Source organism: Phragmites australis, chromosome 12 (assembly GCF_958298935.1).
Source record: "Phragmites australis chromosome 12, lpPhrAust1.1, whole genome shotgun sequence".
In the NCBI taxonomy this organism is placed as follows: Eukaryota; Viridiplantae; Streptophyta; class Magnoliopsida; order Poales; family Poaceae; genus Phragmites; species Phragmites australis.
Window position 1 is genome coordinate 15109760 of NC_084932.1, and position 17928 is coordinate 15127687.

At 45.1% G+C, this 17928-nt stretch overlaps 1 protein-coding gene across 3 annotated transcripts; it reads right to left on the reverse strand.

Annotated features, from left to right (window-relative positions):
- Positions 1 to 1346: 1346 nt before the first annotated feature.
- On the reverse strand, positions 1347 to 16964 carry LOC133886780 (uncharacterized). 3 transcript variants are annotated; one of them, XM_062326613.1, is made up of 9 exons: positions 16604 to 16964; positions 15196 to 15458; positions 8952 to 9040; positions 8641 to 8704; positions 8136 to 8213; positions 2462 to 2538; positions 2316 to 2382; positions 2125 to 2229; positions 1347 to 1633 (listed from the first exon to the last, which is right to left on the reverse strand). In XM_062326613.1, exons 2-9 carry the CDS (start codon positions 15199 to 15201, stop codon positions 1604 to 1606), a joined length of 516 nt encoding a protein of 171 aa, XP_062182597.1. In that variant the 5' UTR covers positions 15202 to 15458; positions 16604 to 16964; the 3' UTR covers positions 1347 to 1603. The 3 variants fall into 3 exon arrangements, with proteins under 3 accessions (XP_062182597.1, XP_062182596.1, XP_062182598.1); XM_062326612.1 differs by lacking the exon at positions 15196 to 15458; XM_062326614.1 differs by lacking the exons at positions 15196 to 15458; positions 16604 to 16964 and adding an exon at positions 10388 to 10910.
- Positions 16965 to 17928: the final 964 nt, after the last annotated feature.

A 17928-nucleotide genomic window follows, 5' to 3' on the forward strand; every position in this document is an offset into this window, starting at 1 on the left:
AATTGATGTTTCTTTAATTCAAGCCGAGAATAAATAGAAGCAAGTCAAAAAAATTCTTGATTTAGGGTTAATTATTTTATGTCGACTAGAACCTGTCATGCAGGAGCATGGCGCTTACTCCTACCGATCTTTCTAATGAACATGCTTAGCAACAATTTGATTGTCTTGATAAAATGTTTGCAATATAATCCTTATCAGATGTTGGATCCGGAAAATTTAAAAACAGGGAGTAACCGGGAGTAACTATATTTGCAGTATAATCCTTATCAAATGTTGGATCCGGAAAATCTTAGACGCCTTCATAATCCAAAAATCCCAATAATATAGAAAATATCCATAATAGTACGGCCAACTTAACAATTCCATGTCCCGCGAAGGGTGCGACTTGATGACAAATGAGCCACGCTAGAATGTTTTTCATGCACATTTGACAAAAGTTGAAGGTAGAGAACAAATTTTGGCCAATCCGTATGAAGTAACTTAGTTGTATTGATCAATTAAGGATGTCTCCAACAATTATGTCATCAAACTATAAGGATGTCCACATTATATTTTCTTCTATGTAAATATGAGTTACTATAAAGAGAGAAAATATAGCTGCTAATGTGTAGTTAGTCTATAGCATGTTCAAGATATATATAGACTTTTAATACCTATTACATGTAGATATCTATTAAATTAGAAGAAAATATTATAGCTAGTTTATTGAAATAGTTATCTATTTTATTATCTATAGATAACATGAACGATTTTATAGCTAATAGTTGACTATATTGTTAGGGTTGCTATAAGATTACATGCCATGTATTGGATTTGAACTAAAGCTACACCTAGTGCCAAAAATAACTGCGGTAAGTAAAGTGTTTTTGACGCCATGAGTGCGCAACCCATCAGTGCGATTGGAGAAAGTGATGAACAGTATGGTTAGGCCTCCTAACGAAGTTGGCGAGTCGCCCAGGTAGCCAACACTGAGTGAAGGGGAGTCCAAGCATTTGTAAAGTTTCATTTTCATAACATTACTTCAGACGAGGTAGAAACATCATTTGTTGCGCTCGATCGGTCAAAACCAGTATGAAAAAAAAAACTCTGAATCCTCCCAAAAAGAATAAAATTTGCGAAAACAGAACCAATCGTTTTAGAATGGAGATAAAACAAGAGGAAAAAAAGGTACGGTTCAATCCATCAATCCATTATACATGTTCACCATTACTTCTATATCGTTCTAATGCATCGTACTTAAATGGATGCGTAAGAAAGATTTGACAAGTCAAAATGAAACGTAAAACTGTAGAACAATCTACCAAGTGCTCTTCAAAAACAGAACAATCTGCCAGCTAAAAAAAGACTACTGAAAGATTCCTTTGTTATAAGGAAAAAATCATGGAAAAGTTTCTAATACAGGAGCAGTTTTGGTAGATAAAGCAATGTCTTACAATTACAATTCCAATAAGAATGATAAAGCCCCTGCAGTCTCACCTTCATCACTTCTATTCTCAAACCACTATTAAATAAATCAAGTACCAGAAACAACCAAACTATCAAACAAAGATTCAACTTACAAATAGACCAGAAAAAGGTTTGGTGTACAAACATAGCATAAAACTCAGCCAAGTCTTGCTTCTCGGTGTAAAATCTGAAAAAAAATACATCACCTTATATTCTAATATAGCCAGACCAATAGATGTCATTTTAAAATGCATGCAATCAAATTTGTGGTCTGTTGACTAATAAATTTAGCGGATCATATATAAATGAAATAATTTAGACTTAACGTAGTGAAGTTTTAAGACTCCCATCTTATATGTCTGACACAAACATATCGCATTAGTCTTCTAAATTAAGTCTAATGAGATGCACACCTGTTTATACTGAAATATTAGATTTTGTTAACTGAATTTAAGTTAGTGATACGATAATTGGTGCCCAACAGTATATTTCCCGATAATGTATGGTCTTTGTTAGATAGTTGTTTCCAATATGAACAGAGATAATTTACAGTGTTATGGATTTAGCAATACTATCAAACTTTTTACTAATATTTTTATGAGTCAGCAGTAAAAAAAATATACACATCATTCATGTGCAACAGAACTAACAACATAAAACCATACAAACTTATTTTACCTCTTCAGCAAACTTAATCAAGATTGTCGTCCTTGACCTATTGCCTTCAATTGGAACAAAGTGTGCAGTAACTACCGCAGGAAAGCCAGCATTATCTAACACACCCTACAAAAAGTTACAAATTAATGTTGAAACACTGCTCAGGTAAAATGATAAGATCAGTGGTTGGACATTAAAACTGGAATTCCTACCTTTACAATGCCCGCAACAAAAGCTCCGCAGTTGAATGCTCCCATGTCTTTTGGCACGGAAATGAACCTGTCCAATCAGAGAAAATATCACATTTTGACTTGTAGGAAAAGAAACACGTTATGAAGTCCACAAAAGATCATCAAACCGGTTAACAAGAAGCTCCTTTTCACTAATCATGTATTCATCCTCATGTTCTGTTCCCTTCTCAAGTGAGTCAGCCACCTGGTAACATAAGAAAACAAGTACTGGAATTACAAATTGTCGAATATCTAACTATAGATTGTATGCGCATAAGGAGTACATCATAATAACTCAGGATATTGCGGACCTAGATCTGTAGGACCCGATATACTCGAAGATCTCGAAGACATATACTTGCAAACCCGGTATACTCGGAGATCTTGCCGGACACTAATCGCGATAGTTCGCGTGTCAAGTAGGAGCCTTCATTTGTTTTTCAGGATCAATTATGTCTAAGTACGTATCCGCGTTAGATTCTCTGACACCGGCTTCTATGATCACTTTGAGTCGACGGTAGTCATCTTTGCATTGCCTCCTATCGGATCTGAGATCACTTTTGAAACTATGGCGTACTGTTGGGATGATCAAGGTGGACTGATCCACACCAGTATCCTCGACTCTAGCCCATTTGATGCATACCGCGAGGTGGCAGAGTAGCCTAGCGTTCTTCCGTTCATAGACACCGACAACGATGGTGACGATCTGGAGAGTAGCGACGACAACTCCATCAACGGCCAGAGCAGCCGAACATATCAATTCGTGTTCATAGCTGGAGGACTCAAGAGTTTACCTGTTGACCAGAACACGAAAGATCCGAACGTCATGGTAAACAATGGTGCAAGAATCCCTTAGGATCCAGCAGCAGTGGCCGCCGCCCAAAATACCGATATCGCCGGAGGATTACCGCTAGGGACATCTGCAGTCGGAGCCTTGCAAGTCCCTAACACCACCCGCCATCGACGGGCTACGAAGAATCAGGTGAACCCTGATATTCAACATCGACTTGTTACAAAGACACCTCTTGGTCAGGTGATGCTTCCACTGACAACGGCTCCAAGATCAGGGAACGAACTCTCTCAGAATAGCAATCACGGGGCAACGTCAGCTCGTCAGTGGTATCTTCAGCACTCTGGAGGCCAACGTCCATGGTGCCTATCTAATTCTAAGATTCTTCCTCGAGTTGGATCTGACGAATCCTAACCCAATGGTCAACCAGCTAAAGACTCTGCTTGATGCGGCTCAGATCCATATTGTTCGAGTGAACAACCCTAGCGATTATAGACACCCCAGTTGGTAAGACACTAGTTCGAGGAGCCACGAATGCGGACATCCCCGAGTAGCGGGATTGCAAACAGGAAGCTCGGATGGTCGAGGTCGAGCACAACCTTGCAGGTCGAACTGCAGCTGCTCCATCCATAGACGTAGGAATCAGGAAGACCTAAGAAACCACATCTCTCACGACAGGCACTACTTACGGGAGGTGATCGATAATCGTCGTGAGGAGCATCGCGAAGACGATCGTCGTCATAACAACTGCATATCTCCAGGATGGGATGGTCGACATGATTCCCCTGTTCGAAGGAACATGTGTGATAGTCCACCCCATCTCCTAAAGATTCGACAGAGGCTGCGAAGCCTTCACACCCGAGTTTTGGTTGATACAATGGCCTGAGAAGTACAAAGCAGAACCGATCCAGAAGTACGACATGAAGCTTAACTCCAATGAGTGGTTATAGATTTACACTATTGTTATTAGAGCAACTGGCGATAACAACAAGGTAATGGCCAGTTACCTACTAACCGCACTCAATGAACCTGCAAGGTCCTGGTTACTGAACTTGCCATCCAACTCGATCTGATCATGGGCCAAGTTGAAGGCCCAGTTCATCGCCAACTTCCAGAGTATGTTCGAGCGTACGGGAATAGAAGACGATCTCCATCAGTTGAACCAAGGTAAGGACTAATCTCTTCGAGACTCCATCTGGAGGTTCATAGAAAAGCGTAATACGATCTCGGATATCTCCGACGAGTCGATCATCATCGCCTTCAAGAGGGGCGTCAAGGACAGAGATTTGGTCGGGAAGCTGGCCACCCGAAAAATCCAGACAGTCAAGGAACTCTTCGAGCCAACCGACAAGTTTGAGAAGCATGCTGAAGCCCAAGAACACACCAAAACCCCTAAGTTTGGCAAAGACAAGCCCGAGTCTTCAAACAATGAGGGGAGGAAGAGCAAATCTGGTGACAAGCGTAAGAGTCCAGATACGACCGTAGCCGCGATCGAGAGGAGCAAGTCACACAACACTAGAGACAATAAGGGCCAGAGTCTTGATGGCGGTAAGTAGTGTCCTGTTCATCGGTCCAACCAGCGTGACTTTGACGAGTGTCAAGTTGTCAACAAGAAGCTTAAAGATAAGCTCAAGGCTACTACTGCTGACTATCATAGCAAACAGGCCAAAGCTAGGCGTTGATGATGACGAGCCCGAATTCTGCGGGGCTGATAAGAACTTGACACACATCTTCGAAGGATCCACCACGTATGAATCTAAGAGGCAATACAAGGCGATCGAATGAGAGATTAACCTGCTCTAACTGGGCCTCCCCGATATACAAGTGGTCGGAGGTTCCGATCACATTCGATCAAGCCGACCACCTAACCGCGGTTCCACACCCAGGTCAATACCCGATTGTAGTCCAACCTACTATCCTCAACATCAAGGTCTTTTGAACATTGGTTAACAGGGGTAACTCATTCAACCTCATCTTCGCTAAGACGTTAGAAAAGATGGAAATCTTAAGGTCGGAGCTCAAGGCAGAAGTTAAGCCTTTCTATGGTATAACTCCAAACTAATCAACAATACCTCTTGGTCAGATCGAGTCACCGGTCACGTTCGACGCGCTCGACAACTTCCGTACAGAGAAGTTGACCTTCTATGTTACGGACTTTGAGACGGTGTACAATGTGATCCTAGGTTGCCCAATGCTAGACAAGTTCATGGTCGTGGTGCATTATGTATATCAGGCGCTCAAAATCCCAGATCCCAAAGAGATCATAACCGTCAAGGAAGATCAACGTGCAACAATCAAATACGACAAGTAGAGCCTAAAGATGGTCGAGCACTTCCACCGAACGACGACTACCTCAAGAGACATAGAGTCTAAACGTCAGAGGCATCAAGCTGTCGCCAAGGGTAAGGACAGTGTCAAGGACTCCAAGCTCATAAGTGTCACTGATACTTCCAAGTCTGATGACTCCGCCAAGTGTGAGACCAATGACGATGCTAAGGACAAGAAGACTGACGGTGATATCAAGACAGTGCCCATCGACCTGTCTAAGCCGATCAAGACGGTCAAGATAGGAGCCAACCTTGACCCCAAATAAAACTCGAGCTCATCACTTTCATCTAGGCAAACAAAAATATGTGTTTGCATGGCAACCGTCCAATATGCCCAAAGTCTCTAAGGAGGTGATCGAGAATCGACTAACTTATCCCACGTGTTTAAAAAACATGCAACCACCCATGTTTAACTTTTAAGTGGCATGTTAGCGGTACAAGTGTACTGCTCGCGAATGCTAATGCAGTGTGAACAGTGTGATTGTCGAGATAGGTCCAAGGAAAAGACCAATCTCATCTATGTGCTGAGCTCAGGAATCAATCTCAACACATAATGACTTCATTGACGATAAATATTACAATAAACATCTTACAAATGAGACCTTCAAAGGTCAAATAATCAAATAAAACTACAGCGGATCCTAAACATAGTCTTCATGACTAATAACTCCACGAGCAATCGACAGAGAACACCTCCTTAGAGTGTACCTTCTTCCATGAAGTCTATAAAATCTTTCCCAATTGAGTGTTTGATTATAGCAAGAGTGAACACATATCGTACTTAGCAAATTATGAGGAATTAATATTCATATGAAGGTTTGAACAAAAGTAAGGCTGATTTGGCTCTTTTGCAGAAAAGCAACATGTACTTCAACCGCAATCGAAAAGCGAGTAATGAATTAAGTGAATATCAGTAAATAAACACCTAACCTCAAGATTTCAACCATCTTGACCCAACAACCCATTGATCGCCTTAACCAAGGTTCTCACCACCAAGATTGACCAACCAACACCTCAAATAGGACTCCAATCGTCAAGGTTGAACAACTATAACCCAACCTCAACCACAATTCCCACTATCGTGATTGACCACACCTCAACTATGGTTCCCACCACCACAGTTGACCATACCAACCATACCATCAAGTTCTAATCATGTGAGGGTTCATCGTCGCTTGTGATCGTGAGCACGGCTGAATATTCAGTTTTAACTCTACAGATGTTATACACTTTACTCACAAGTCATGATCCGTTATGCCCGTGTTCGCAAGACACTTACACACTTCAGAGGTATACGACCAGGAAATTATTACAAAACCTTTACAATGTCCCTCTCAGCACGTGCATACCTGCTAAGGTTTCACCGTCACGTGAATACACGTCAACAACGAAAGCCCCCTCTTGCGCTTTATGAATCCCATGAAGTACACCCTTCCGTTTCCGGTACCACCAAATGGTCTACACCATGCTGAGAGTAAAACAAATTAATCGGTTAGACCTGTCCTATTCCAAGCTTGTGGTTGTACTGTTATCTCAGAATGATTGCTTCACGAATCGGTCTTTAGATTTGAGCAAGACTACCACAAACCCAACCGTACATCCTGTACCGGTCTCATCTTGACAAGATAAACATTCTGAAAGTGGCACTTGCATGCTGGGCAATGTTTCAAAAATGGTGCCCTAAATGTTAAGTGTCAACTGTTAACGTACGATTGCTGGTTAAGTGGCATGATCTTTCTGGTTAGGCCGAATAGTCACTATTAGGCATGTAATTAAATGAAGACCAGTTGTAAGCTTTTGAAACCATGGCACTTGGAAAGGGAACTGGCTATTGGGCAGTCTGCATGGAGTGGGAGGCATAACATGTCGGTGCGCTAGTTATGCAAGCAACATCTCCTCTCCTGGCCTTGCTGTCCTAGGCTGCATAATTGGTGCCTTTACCAAGAAGCTCGTTGCTGCTTCCCACCTTCCTTCTCCACGCAATTGGTTAACACCGAGACATCGGCAGTGCCATGTGATGTGGGTGCCATAGAGGGGATCACACCGTATTCACATTTCTCACACATTGGCTGCAGCGCGTGGCAGGAATTGCACCACAAAGCATGGATGCCATCACAGCCAATAGTCTTAATGGTCTCACTATTCTCTCGCGTGACGAGTCATGGGCACTGCAGCTCCTCAACAGGGGCTACAAATGGCTACAGCCATGCTTGCCACTACAGCTCAGGACAAGCTGTAAAACAAGGGAGGGATAAGTTGTCATCTGCAGCAGTACAAGGGTAATTTTCACATGCAGTACTGTAGCATCGACAATGTCCAACTTCAAGCAGTTGCTATAGTGGTGCGCATGTGACAGCTTGCAATAAAACAGGGAATAGGTTTATCACTTTCAATGTTTGTTATTTCCTTTTGGGTACCTGCTACCTTTTAGGTCTGCTCTCGAAAAGTTTCTGTTTTTAGGCTCTACCGCAGCAATATAAGGAGGTAAATGTTACCAATATCAAGGAAGAAGAAACTAACAAAGGTTACTTAGTCTGCAGACTTCTCCCTGCTTATATCTACACTTCTTTTGTAATCTAAGAATCATCTCACCAATAATAAAGCTTAAGGAATATAAAATATTGTAATCACTCCATTGTGAGATTGAATAGGAATCAGAAGGACACACAGGCGGAACATAAATACCTTTCCAAACAAGACTTTCCATACAGTGCTGTGAATGAATGATAAAATCCCCAGAAGTTGTGTCTCTCGCCTATTCCCCTGAAGTAACAACCTAATTATCTTTCCGAACATATGACTACCTCAAAAGGAAAAGGCTAGGAAAAGAAACTCAAAGCATATATATAATAACATGGAGATTAAGTCTTTAAATCAGATACTCGGATAGTATAGCATATGAGCATTTCATCCTATAAAGTTCATTAAAAACAACGAGCTGACACAGTGACACTACAGTTATTATTCAACTAGTCCAGGAAAATGCATTACTATGGTTTATACTAATGTACACTGCTTGAATATTCATATATGATATATCAGATATTGGGCTACATAGAGTTAGTTCTGTATCCAAACAAAACTATTTTTTGTAAAAATGTCATTTGCAAATATGGAGCAAGGAAAAAGTTCTATTTCAGATTTCTACAATGCTAAATATATAAACCAAGCAAAGAAACTGGTACCGAACCTTCTCTCTGTGACAAAGAAGTTCAAGCATCCTTGCACCGACAGCATAACCAGCATCCTCCAGTCTGTTCATAAGACAAAAGAAACAGATGTAGCCCAGATGAGTTTATAATTCGATGGATAAAAATTGTTGAATGAATTTATGTGATCTGGGTATAGGATAGAAACATGTGGTAACTGAGAAGGTTGTACCACATATCAATCAAGACAAGGTTGAAAACAAAAGGCACATGATAGAAAATAGTCAATTAGCCTCAATACAGATTCATCAGACAAAGACAAGTATATACACAATATGACAATAGAAGCTACCTCCGTTCCAGCTCAGCAATGTTGTCAACTTGTGTCTGGTTGTACTGAACCAACTCTGAGAACAAGAATGCAAATGCACTCAAACTGACCTACAAATGACAAAATATTCACTGAGCATATATGGTAAAGAAACAGGCCACGATAGGAAGCAAGCTGATGAAGTTATAAACTAGAAACCCTAGAGATACCCAAAACATGAGGAAAGCTTATCATAGTCTTTGACTTCTCATCGCAAAAATTTGTCAATAACTAATGAGTGTTCTACCGAAGAAATAAGCAACTACGTGACCACTAATAAGATCATGACCAATAAACCCAATGCTACAAAGAACAATGAAAAGAAAATTTTATGCAATAAAATCTTCTGTTGAACTATAGTGATCAAACTTTAAACATTGGATGCAATGCAAAAGTTAGCAGGGTATCAGGTATTTACATATTTGAACTTGGTGCAGTTGGTTAAATGACACTTTTGAGGGTCCTGTGTTTTGTCCCCCAAGTATATGATAGTTTTGATGGTTCTCTAACGTGTTCACTTACCCTTCTTTTCATGCCTATTCCTACTGTATCCTCCACCATGAGTTTGGGCACTGAGACCATAATACCATTGCCCAGTTAGAAAGCTTTATGTCCATACCAAAATGATCTGATATCGTATCTTGGTGGCTTTGAGAGCCTAAAATCCCAAGCCACACTGTCAATAGTGGTCCATATGCAGGTTTTGGAGCAATTTAATAAGGACCAACGACCTGCATCGATGTAATACCCTTAACAACGGCGTTGCAGTTGTTAAGCATATTAGATTTGCAGAAACTAGGAGAATTTACTTTCAACCCCTTCCATTCCTTTTACTTTTCTTCAGTTCACTCTCATTAGCTCCACCCTTCTGGGATTCACATTTTTTGCAAGTGTTTTGAAAACAGGTCTAACAGACCGAGTACTCAGCCGTATACTAGTAACAGGTGGCCCAACCTGTTACGAGTATGCAAAACCGGGTGCTTAACAGGTTTACTTGGCATAACAGGCCAATTAATCGGCTTAACCGGTTACCAAGCCGAGTACTCAGCCTGTTAGACCTCATCATTGCCCGCCAGTTCAAGTACAAGATGATGACTTAGTGCTTATATGATTATTCTAGAACACATCCCACATTCAGCAAAATACACAATCATGGTATTGTTCCACAGAAGGTTCCAGAAAGTAGTTGTCATGGTAGGCCATACCTACAGCGGGCGCGGCAGGAAGATGGCCTCGACCAGTGGCTAGTTTGCAAGACAGATTAGCTAGTTTGTTAGTTTGTTGCTTTAGGATTTGTTTGGATTACTATCGGTTTGTTAGGCAATTGGATTAGTATCAGTTGTTAGGCAATTGGATTAGTGCTGCCCTTGTGCTATAAAAGGGAGTAGGCATCACGGAATAAACAAGCAGCAAGTTACCTTCATCCTCCCTCTATGCTAGTTCTTGCCTCGCTGGCACAGCGAGCCGATCACAGCTCCTCCACCGTGCCGCCGAGGTCCAAGGCCACGGCCTCCTGTCTTCCACCAGTACCCCATCTGATCCAATTCACCCCCAAGCATAAAGACCATGACATCTTTGGTATCAGAGACGCCAGGGACTTCCACTGCACCTTCAACCATGAGCGGAGACGGCAATGACGCCGCCCTCAAGGCCATCCAGGGTCTTCTCGAGCAATTGTCGCTGGATAACAAGAGCATCCACGACAAGCTCGACTCTCTCACCTCCACCCACAAGGATTTCGATAAACAGCAGTCAGCACACCACAACGCTATCAACCGCCTGGAACATGGCCGAGGCCGGTCTTTGGATGATATCACCGGTGCCACGACAGCAGCCGACGCCGAGTGGAAGAAGAAGGGCCTCCTGGGTGGCCATCCGAGCGACACCGACCACGTGAGCCTTGCGACCAGAGTGCGATCCGGGTAGAGCACCCGCAGCCTCGGTACGGTGGCATTCCCAAACTCCACAAACTGAATTTCCCCTCCTACGACGGCCGGGAAGACCCGCTACCATGGCTACACCGATGCAAGCACTACTTTCGCGGCCAACAAACACCAAAGACCGACAAGGTATGGCTCGCGTTGTTCCACATGAATGGGCTTGAGCAGATGTGGTACTACCGCATTGATCAAGAGATCGACCAACCTTCCTGGACCCACTTCGTCAAGCTCGTCGACACCAGGTTCGGGCCACCGATGCGGAGCAACCAGCTTAGGGAATTGACGGCCCTCAGGCGCACTGGCTCTATGGCGGATTACTGCGAGCAGTTCCTCGCTTTACTCTGCCACGCTGGGCCGCTCATGGGGCGTCAGCAGATCAACATCTTCACCGCTAGTCTGGGCGAGCCACTATAGATCAACGTTGAACTCCAGGAGCCTCCGACACTCGACAAGGCCATGAGCTTCGAGTGTGCGTTCGAGCGGCGCGGTCAGTGCGGGGGTCAGTTGGTCGCCAAGACTACTGCGCCGCGGTCCTCGTCACGCCCACCCATGGGGAGCACGTCCGCCGGAGTTGTAACACCGGCGGCCATCTCGACCGCCACACGCACCCTACCACGTAAAATCCTCACACCGACAGAGATGGGCGAACGTCGGAAGCTTGGCCTCTGCTTCAATTGCGAAGAAAAGTTTTGCCACGGCCACAAGTGCAAACAACTCTTCGTCCTGGTGGTGCACCCAGCAGAGGTCGACGACATTGGGCCAGACAACACCAACGAGACACCGGCTATCTCCCTCGCGGCGCTGACTGGCATTGAGCCTCGCTCAGCCCAGACACTCTGCGTTGCCTCACGGGTGAATGGCGTCACGTTCACCGCCCTCCTCGACTCGAGGTCAACACATAACTTCGTCGCCGAGCAGGTGCTGGCAACGGCAGGCATTCCGCACAGGGGGCGCGCGGACATCAACGTCACGGTCGCAAATGGCGACCGGGTCACCGGCCTGGGGCTCTGCCGTAGCGTTACCATGGGGATTGACGGGGACGATTTCATACTCGACTTCTTCGCCATTCCCCTCGCCGGTTTCAACATCGGCTTGGGCGTGCAGTGGCTATGCACACTCGGGCCAATCACGTGGGACTTCATTGCCCGAACAATGGCGTTCTTCTGGCATGGCCGCCGCGTCCTCTGGCATGGCATTCCACGAGTGCGTAACTCCTTTCAAGCCATGGTGTGCACAGGTCGGGAGTTGATGGAGACATTGTGCGACAACTACTCCGACATATTCGCCGAACCACATGGCCTGCCACCGACCCGTGCCTACACCCACCGCATCCACCTTAAGGCCGGGAGAGACGCCATTGCGGTGCGGCCATACCGGTATGCACAGCTCCAAAAAGACGAGCTAGAGCGGCAGTGTGACAAGATGCTCCGCCAAGGTACTATCCGACGCAGCTCTTCGGCATTCTCATCGCCGATACTGCTAGTCAAGAAGAGCGATGGCTCGTGGCGCTTCTGTGTGGACTATCGCGCATTGAATGCGAGCACCATTAAGGACAAGTTCCCCATCCCTGTTGTGGACAAGCTCCTCGACGAACTGCGCGGCGCCAAATTCTTCACCAAGCTGGATTTATAGTCAGGGTACCACCAGGTGCTAATCCACCCTGACGACATCGCCAAGACGGCGTTCCGCACGCACCAGGGGTTGTTCGAATTCCTGGTGATGCCGTTCGGCCTCACCAATGTGCCAGCAACCTTCCAGGCACTGATGAACGACATTCTTCGGCTGTTCCTGCGCCGTTTCGTGCTCGTGTTTTTCGACAACATCCTGATTTTCAGCATGTCCTAGTCCGCACATCTCCAACACGTGCGCTCCGTGTTCCAGGTCCTACAACAACACCAGCTCTTCCTTAAACGCTCCAAATGCTTCTTCGGCGACGAGTCAGTGGCTTACTTGGGGCACGTTATCTCCGCCTCGGGTGTGGCCATGGATGAACAGAAGGTTCGCGCCGTGAGGGAGTGGCCAAGTCCGTGCTCAGTCCGGGCGGTACGCGAGTTCCTCAACCTCACGGGATACTATCGCAAGTTCATCCGGGACTACGGGGCCATCGCTGCACCCATGACGCAGCTGCTGAAGAAGGAAGCATTCACATGGACAGAAGCTACGCAACTCGCATTCTACAATCTCAAGATGGCCATCACGGCGGCTCCAGTGCTGCAGCGGCCCGATTTCTCCGCCGAGTTCATCGTCAAGTGCGACGCATCGGGCCAGGGGATTGGTGCGGTCCTGCATTAGGGCTCCAGGGCCGTCGCATTCTTCAGTAGAGCCATTGCCGCGCGCCACGCCAAATTGGCGGCATATGAACGAGAACTGATCGGACTCGTCCAAGCAGTGCGCCACTGGCGTCCGTATGTCTGGGGTCGTCATTTCTTGGTACGTACTGACCATTACAGCTTGAAATTCTTGCTTGATCAGCAGCTGTCGACGATTCCCCAACACCATTGGGGCTCCTGGGCTACGACTTCCGCGTCGAGTACAAGCCAGGGAACACCAATATAGTGGCCGATGCATTGTCGCGCTGCAACACGGACGTGCAGGTGATGTCCATGACCATGACGGCAGCCCACTTCACCATCTTTGAAGATCTCCATCAAGAAGTGGCGACGAACAAGGAATTACAGGCGCTCCGCGACTCCATTGTGGCGGGACAACAACGAGAACCGTGGGTTGTCCACGACGGCCTCATCATGTTCAAAGGGTGTGTCTACGTCCCGCCCACCTCACCGTATCTACGGGTCGTCCTCGCTGCCATCCACAACACCGGCCATGAAGGTGTTCAGAAGACGCTCCACCGTCTACGGGCTGATTTCCATGTCCCCAATGCCCGGACAGTGGTGCAGGATCACGTGCGCGCTTGCCCGACGTGCCAGCGGAACAAAGGAGAGCACCTTCACCCAGCAGGTCTTCTTCAGCCACTAGGCGTTCCGACGACCACTTGGTCCGACATATCGATGGACTTTGTGGAAGGGCTGCCTCGCATCCACAACAAAATTGTCATCCTGACAGTCGTCGATCGGTTCTCCAAGATGGCACACTTCTTGCTGCTCGCGCACCCGTACACGGGTCACTTGGTGGCGCGCGTATTCTTCGACGTGATCGTTCGGCTCCACGGCGTCCCAACATCGATAGTCAGTGATAGGGACCCAATTTTCACGAGTGGGTTCTGGACGGAGCTCTTCAAGTTGGTTGGCGTAAAGCTCAACCTCAGCTCCGCCTTCCACCCGCAGTCTGATGGGCAGTCAGAGGTTGTGAACAAGATCATCACGATGTACTTGCGGTGCTTGACAGGAGATAGGTCGCGTGAGTGGCTTCGTTGGCTCCCTTGGGCAGAGTTCATGTACAATATGTCGTACCAATCGTCTCTGCAGACCTCGCCGATCGCGGTGGTCTACGGGCGTCCATCACCATCCCTCCGCACGTACACGACCAGCTCCGCCAACCTGCTGGCCGTAAACCAGCTTCTGGCCGACCGCGATTAGTTCCTGTCCGAGGTCTGGGACCGCCTGGAGCAGGCACAGTAGTTCCACAAACAACATTATGACGCCGGTCATTAGGAATGCGAGTACGCCGTCGGCCAATGGGTGTGGTTGCGCCTGCTTCATCGCCATGGGTCATCGCTCTTCATCAAAGGTCGCACCAAGCTTGGGCCTCACTACTTTGGACCGTATGAGGTGATTGGACGCGTCAACAAGGTGGCATACCGCCTTCGTCTTCCGGCTAATGCCCTCATACACAACGTTTTCCATGTGGGCGTCCTCAAGCCACTCCATGGCAAGCCGCCCACAGAGCTGCCAGCACTACCACCCTTGCTCCATGGCCGTATCACCCCACAGCCGGCTAAAGTAACCAAGTCGCGGTTGGCCAGGGGTCGCAAGGAGCTACTAGTGCATTGGGACGGATTGGCGCCATCTGAAGCCTCATGGGAATTGCTCGAGGTTCAAGCGTCGGTATCCCAATTTTTAGCTCGAGGACGAGCTGCCTGCGGAGGAGGGGAGAAATGTCATGGTAGGCCATACCTACAGCAGGCGCGACAGGAAGATGGCCTCGACCAGTGTCTAGTTTACAAGACAAATTAGCTAGTTTGTTAGTTTGCTGCATTAGGATTTGTTTGGATTACTATCGGTTTGTTAGGCAATTGGATTAGTATCAGTTGTTAGGCAATTGGATTAGTGCTACCCTTGTGCTATAAAAGGGAGTAGGCGTCACGAAATAAACAAGCAGCAAGTTACCTTCATCCTCCCTCTCTGCTAGTTCCTGCCTCGCTGGCACGGCGAGCCGATCACGGCTCCTCCACCGCGCCGCCGAGGTCCAAGGCCACGGCCTCTTGTCTCACACCAGTACCCCATCCGATCCAATCCACCCCCAAGCATAAAGACCGTGACAGTAGTGATGAGTGCTCATTTGTTCAAATTTGGAAAACATCCATTGAAAATTGAGATTATATTTTTCCTTCCCAACGTAAGAGCTCTGGTTGCAATTGAATTTGGTCCTTCTACAATGACAAATAAAAGCAGACATAATACCCTTTTATTGCTTGTAACGAAAAAGATTATAGTTTAGGTCCACTTCAATGAACTTCAAAAAATAACTGAAGTAAAAGAAGATTTGAGTTTTTCTATTTAGTAACTAGTACGAATGTACTCCCTCTAGTCAAAAGTAAGGATCGTTTTAGAATGCATGCAGTCGAACTCTTCAACTAAAATTGTCTATCTGAGTAATTAGATAACCAAGATGAAAATGTTATGAGCAGATTTGTCTAAAAATAATAATTCAATCATATTATAACTTTATTAGGTTTACAAATTCATTATGGTAGAAGTTGGGGTTCAAATGTTATGAAGACATGCTACTTTCAAAACCAACATTTATTTGTGACAAGAGGAGTAAAAACGAATTGAGAGTGGTTCCTGCAAAAAGCTTCGATTTATTTTCAGAAAGGGAATTCCCAACTAAGTCTACGTTTACATCCTTCCATACTTATTAACTCCAACATTTGCATATTGTAATCAGTGTGATTTAACTTTAAGTTTTAACTCTATATCTGAAACTATGATCAACATCAAGTCTAAAAACAATGATGTCTTCCTATAACTTCCAAGATGTTCACCAAAGTACAATCCAAACTTGCACTAAACCTAAGGTACATAGTATCATTAACTTCACAATTTCACATGTTGGTCAACTATGTCTCTCCTTTGCATGCAATGTTAGGGAATATATGTTTTATTGGTATGTGCAACATTTCAGCACATTTCTACCAGTGCCAAGCATTCTCTTGCAACAAGTTTGGAGAAAACACAGCAGAAATAAGGTACAAAAAATTCGCGCACAATTGAGGCTCCGTGAATTGGCCACTGCTTGAACTAAACTGATCAAGAGCAATGACGCATTTCATCAAACACGTCTGGCGCAACTACATCTCGCGTAATTGCTCCCAGAACCTGTGAACCTTGCCTACAGATTACAGGCTGCAGCCCTACTGCCTTCCTAACGGAACCTCAGGAAGAGGAAAGAACTGGAGGGGATCACCAGTGCAGTGAGATGCTTGCCCAAACAAGATCTACATCGTGAGCACGGATCCAGGGAGACCGAGCGCGCACAGATCCGAAGGGAATTCGAGGCGGGGAGGGCGCGTACCTCCTGCCTTCCGCGGCTGAGGGGCATGTCGAGCACGTTGGCGTACTGCTTCGCCTTCCCCACGCCGATCATCTTGCCCGCCCCTCCTATGGGTCCCTCTCACTCTCTTTTCAGCCGGTTTCTTGGGGCTAGGGGCTGGGGACAGGGAGCCGGGGAGGGTGAGAGTTCTCTTCGGTGAGCAGAGAGAGGAGAAGGTGGCAGCAGCGGAGGAGGAGGGGGAGGCGCGCGGTGGGGCGAGCGGGCGAGGGAAGATCACAGAGGAGAGAGGCGCTCGGAAAGTTGAACAAGGACCGAGGAGTGGGTCGAGTCCGTGGGCCGGTGGTCGAGCTTCCGGCAAGTTGGTAGGCAGTGTTTGGACGGGTGTATGGAACGGTTTAGAATTGAAATGTAATAGTCAAAGAATATAAATATAAAGTAGAGAATAAATGGATCCGTTCTTTCATTGATATTTTTTTTTGGGAATTCTTTCATTGATATTTTTTTGTGGGAATTCTTTCATTGATTATTGATATATATTTATACAATGTGAATATATGTGTATTTGTTGGGGACACACACCTTCCCTAATGGGCTCGTACAATAGACATTTGGCATTTGTTAATTATTTGGTTTGTAACACTCCCTTTTATCAATATGTATACATCAAATTGAAGATTTATCCTAAAACACTGTGAGAAAAATATGAGAAAAAATATAATTGTAATATGCTATAAAAAATCCTTAAAAACCCATTGAAAAAATACTAGAAAAAATGATGTGACATACATAAATGATTGTATTAATAGTGTCTCACTAAAAATCTTATATGAGAAATCTTAATAGAAAAAATTCATAAAGGAAAATATTACAATATATAATCCGATGATCATTAATAGATTATTATTTAGGACTTTACCCCTTAAACTATGCAAGATACATTAACGCTCCAATGGTACTGAGATGGAACTTCAGGTCCCGATATCTCTTTATCATCAGCTCGAGGTATGAATTAATCTTTATCAATATCAAGGAATATCTTTATCAATATCAAGGAATCGAACGACCATACGTGTTTTAATGAATGTGATTTATCCTTATTTAATTACTTCAATATCTTCTGGATATATACAAACTGGTATACAAGTATTCATAAGAGAACATGCTTAAGTTGCCAACCTAAGCAATATTTGGTTTTACCTAAATCTTTCATCTTAAGATGATTGCATGCTTTATTTATGTCTTATGCATTTCTAATGATATTAAGATAATCAATATACACTTAGATGATACAAAATCCAGTTGATGATTTCTTTATAATCATACTAGGTAATCGTCATTAATTGAGT

Bases quoted from the DNA above. Each gene is read 5' to 3' on its own strand.
- LOC133886780 (XM_062326612.1), bottom strand. From the start codon at position 16,675: ATGATCGGCGTGGGGAAGGCGAAGCAGTACGCCAACGTGCTCGACATG. The intron at 8,705-8,951 runs GTAGCTTCTATT...TCTTATGAACAG, and splicing joins ATTGCTGAGCTGGAACGGAG to ACTGGAGGATGCTGGTTATG. The intron at 2,383-2,461 runs GTTTGATGATCT...CTGATTGGACAG, and splicing joins AAGGAGCTTCTTGTTAACCG to GTTCATTTCCGTGCCAAAAG.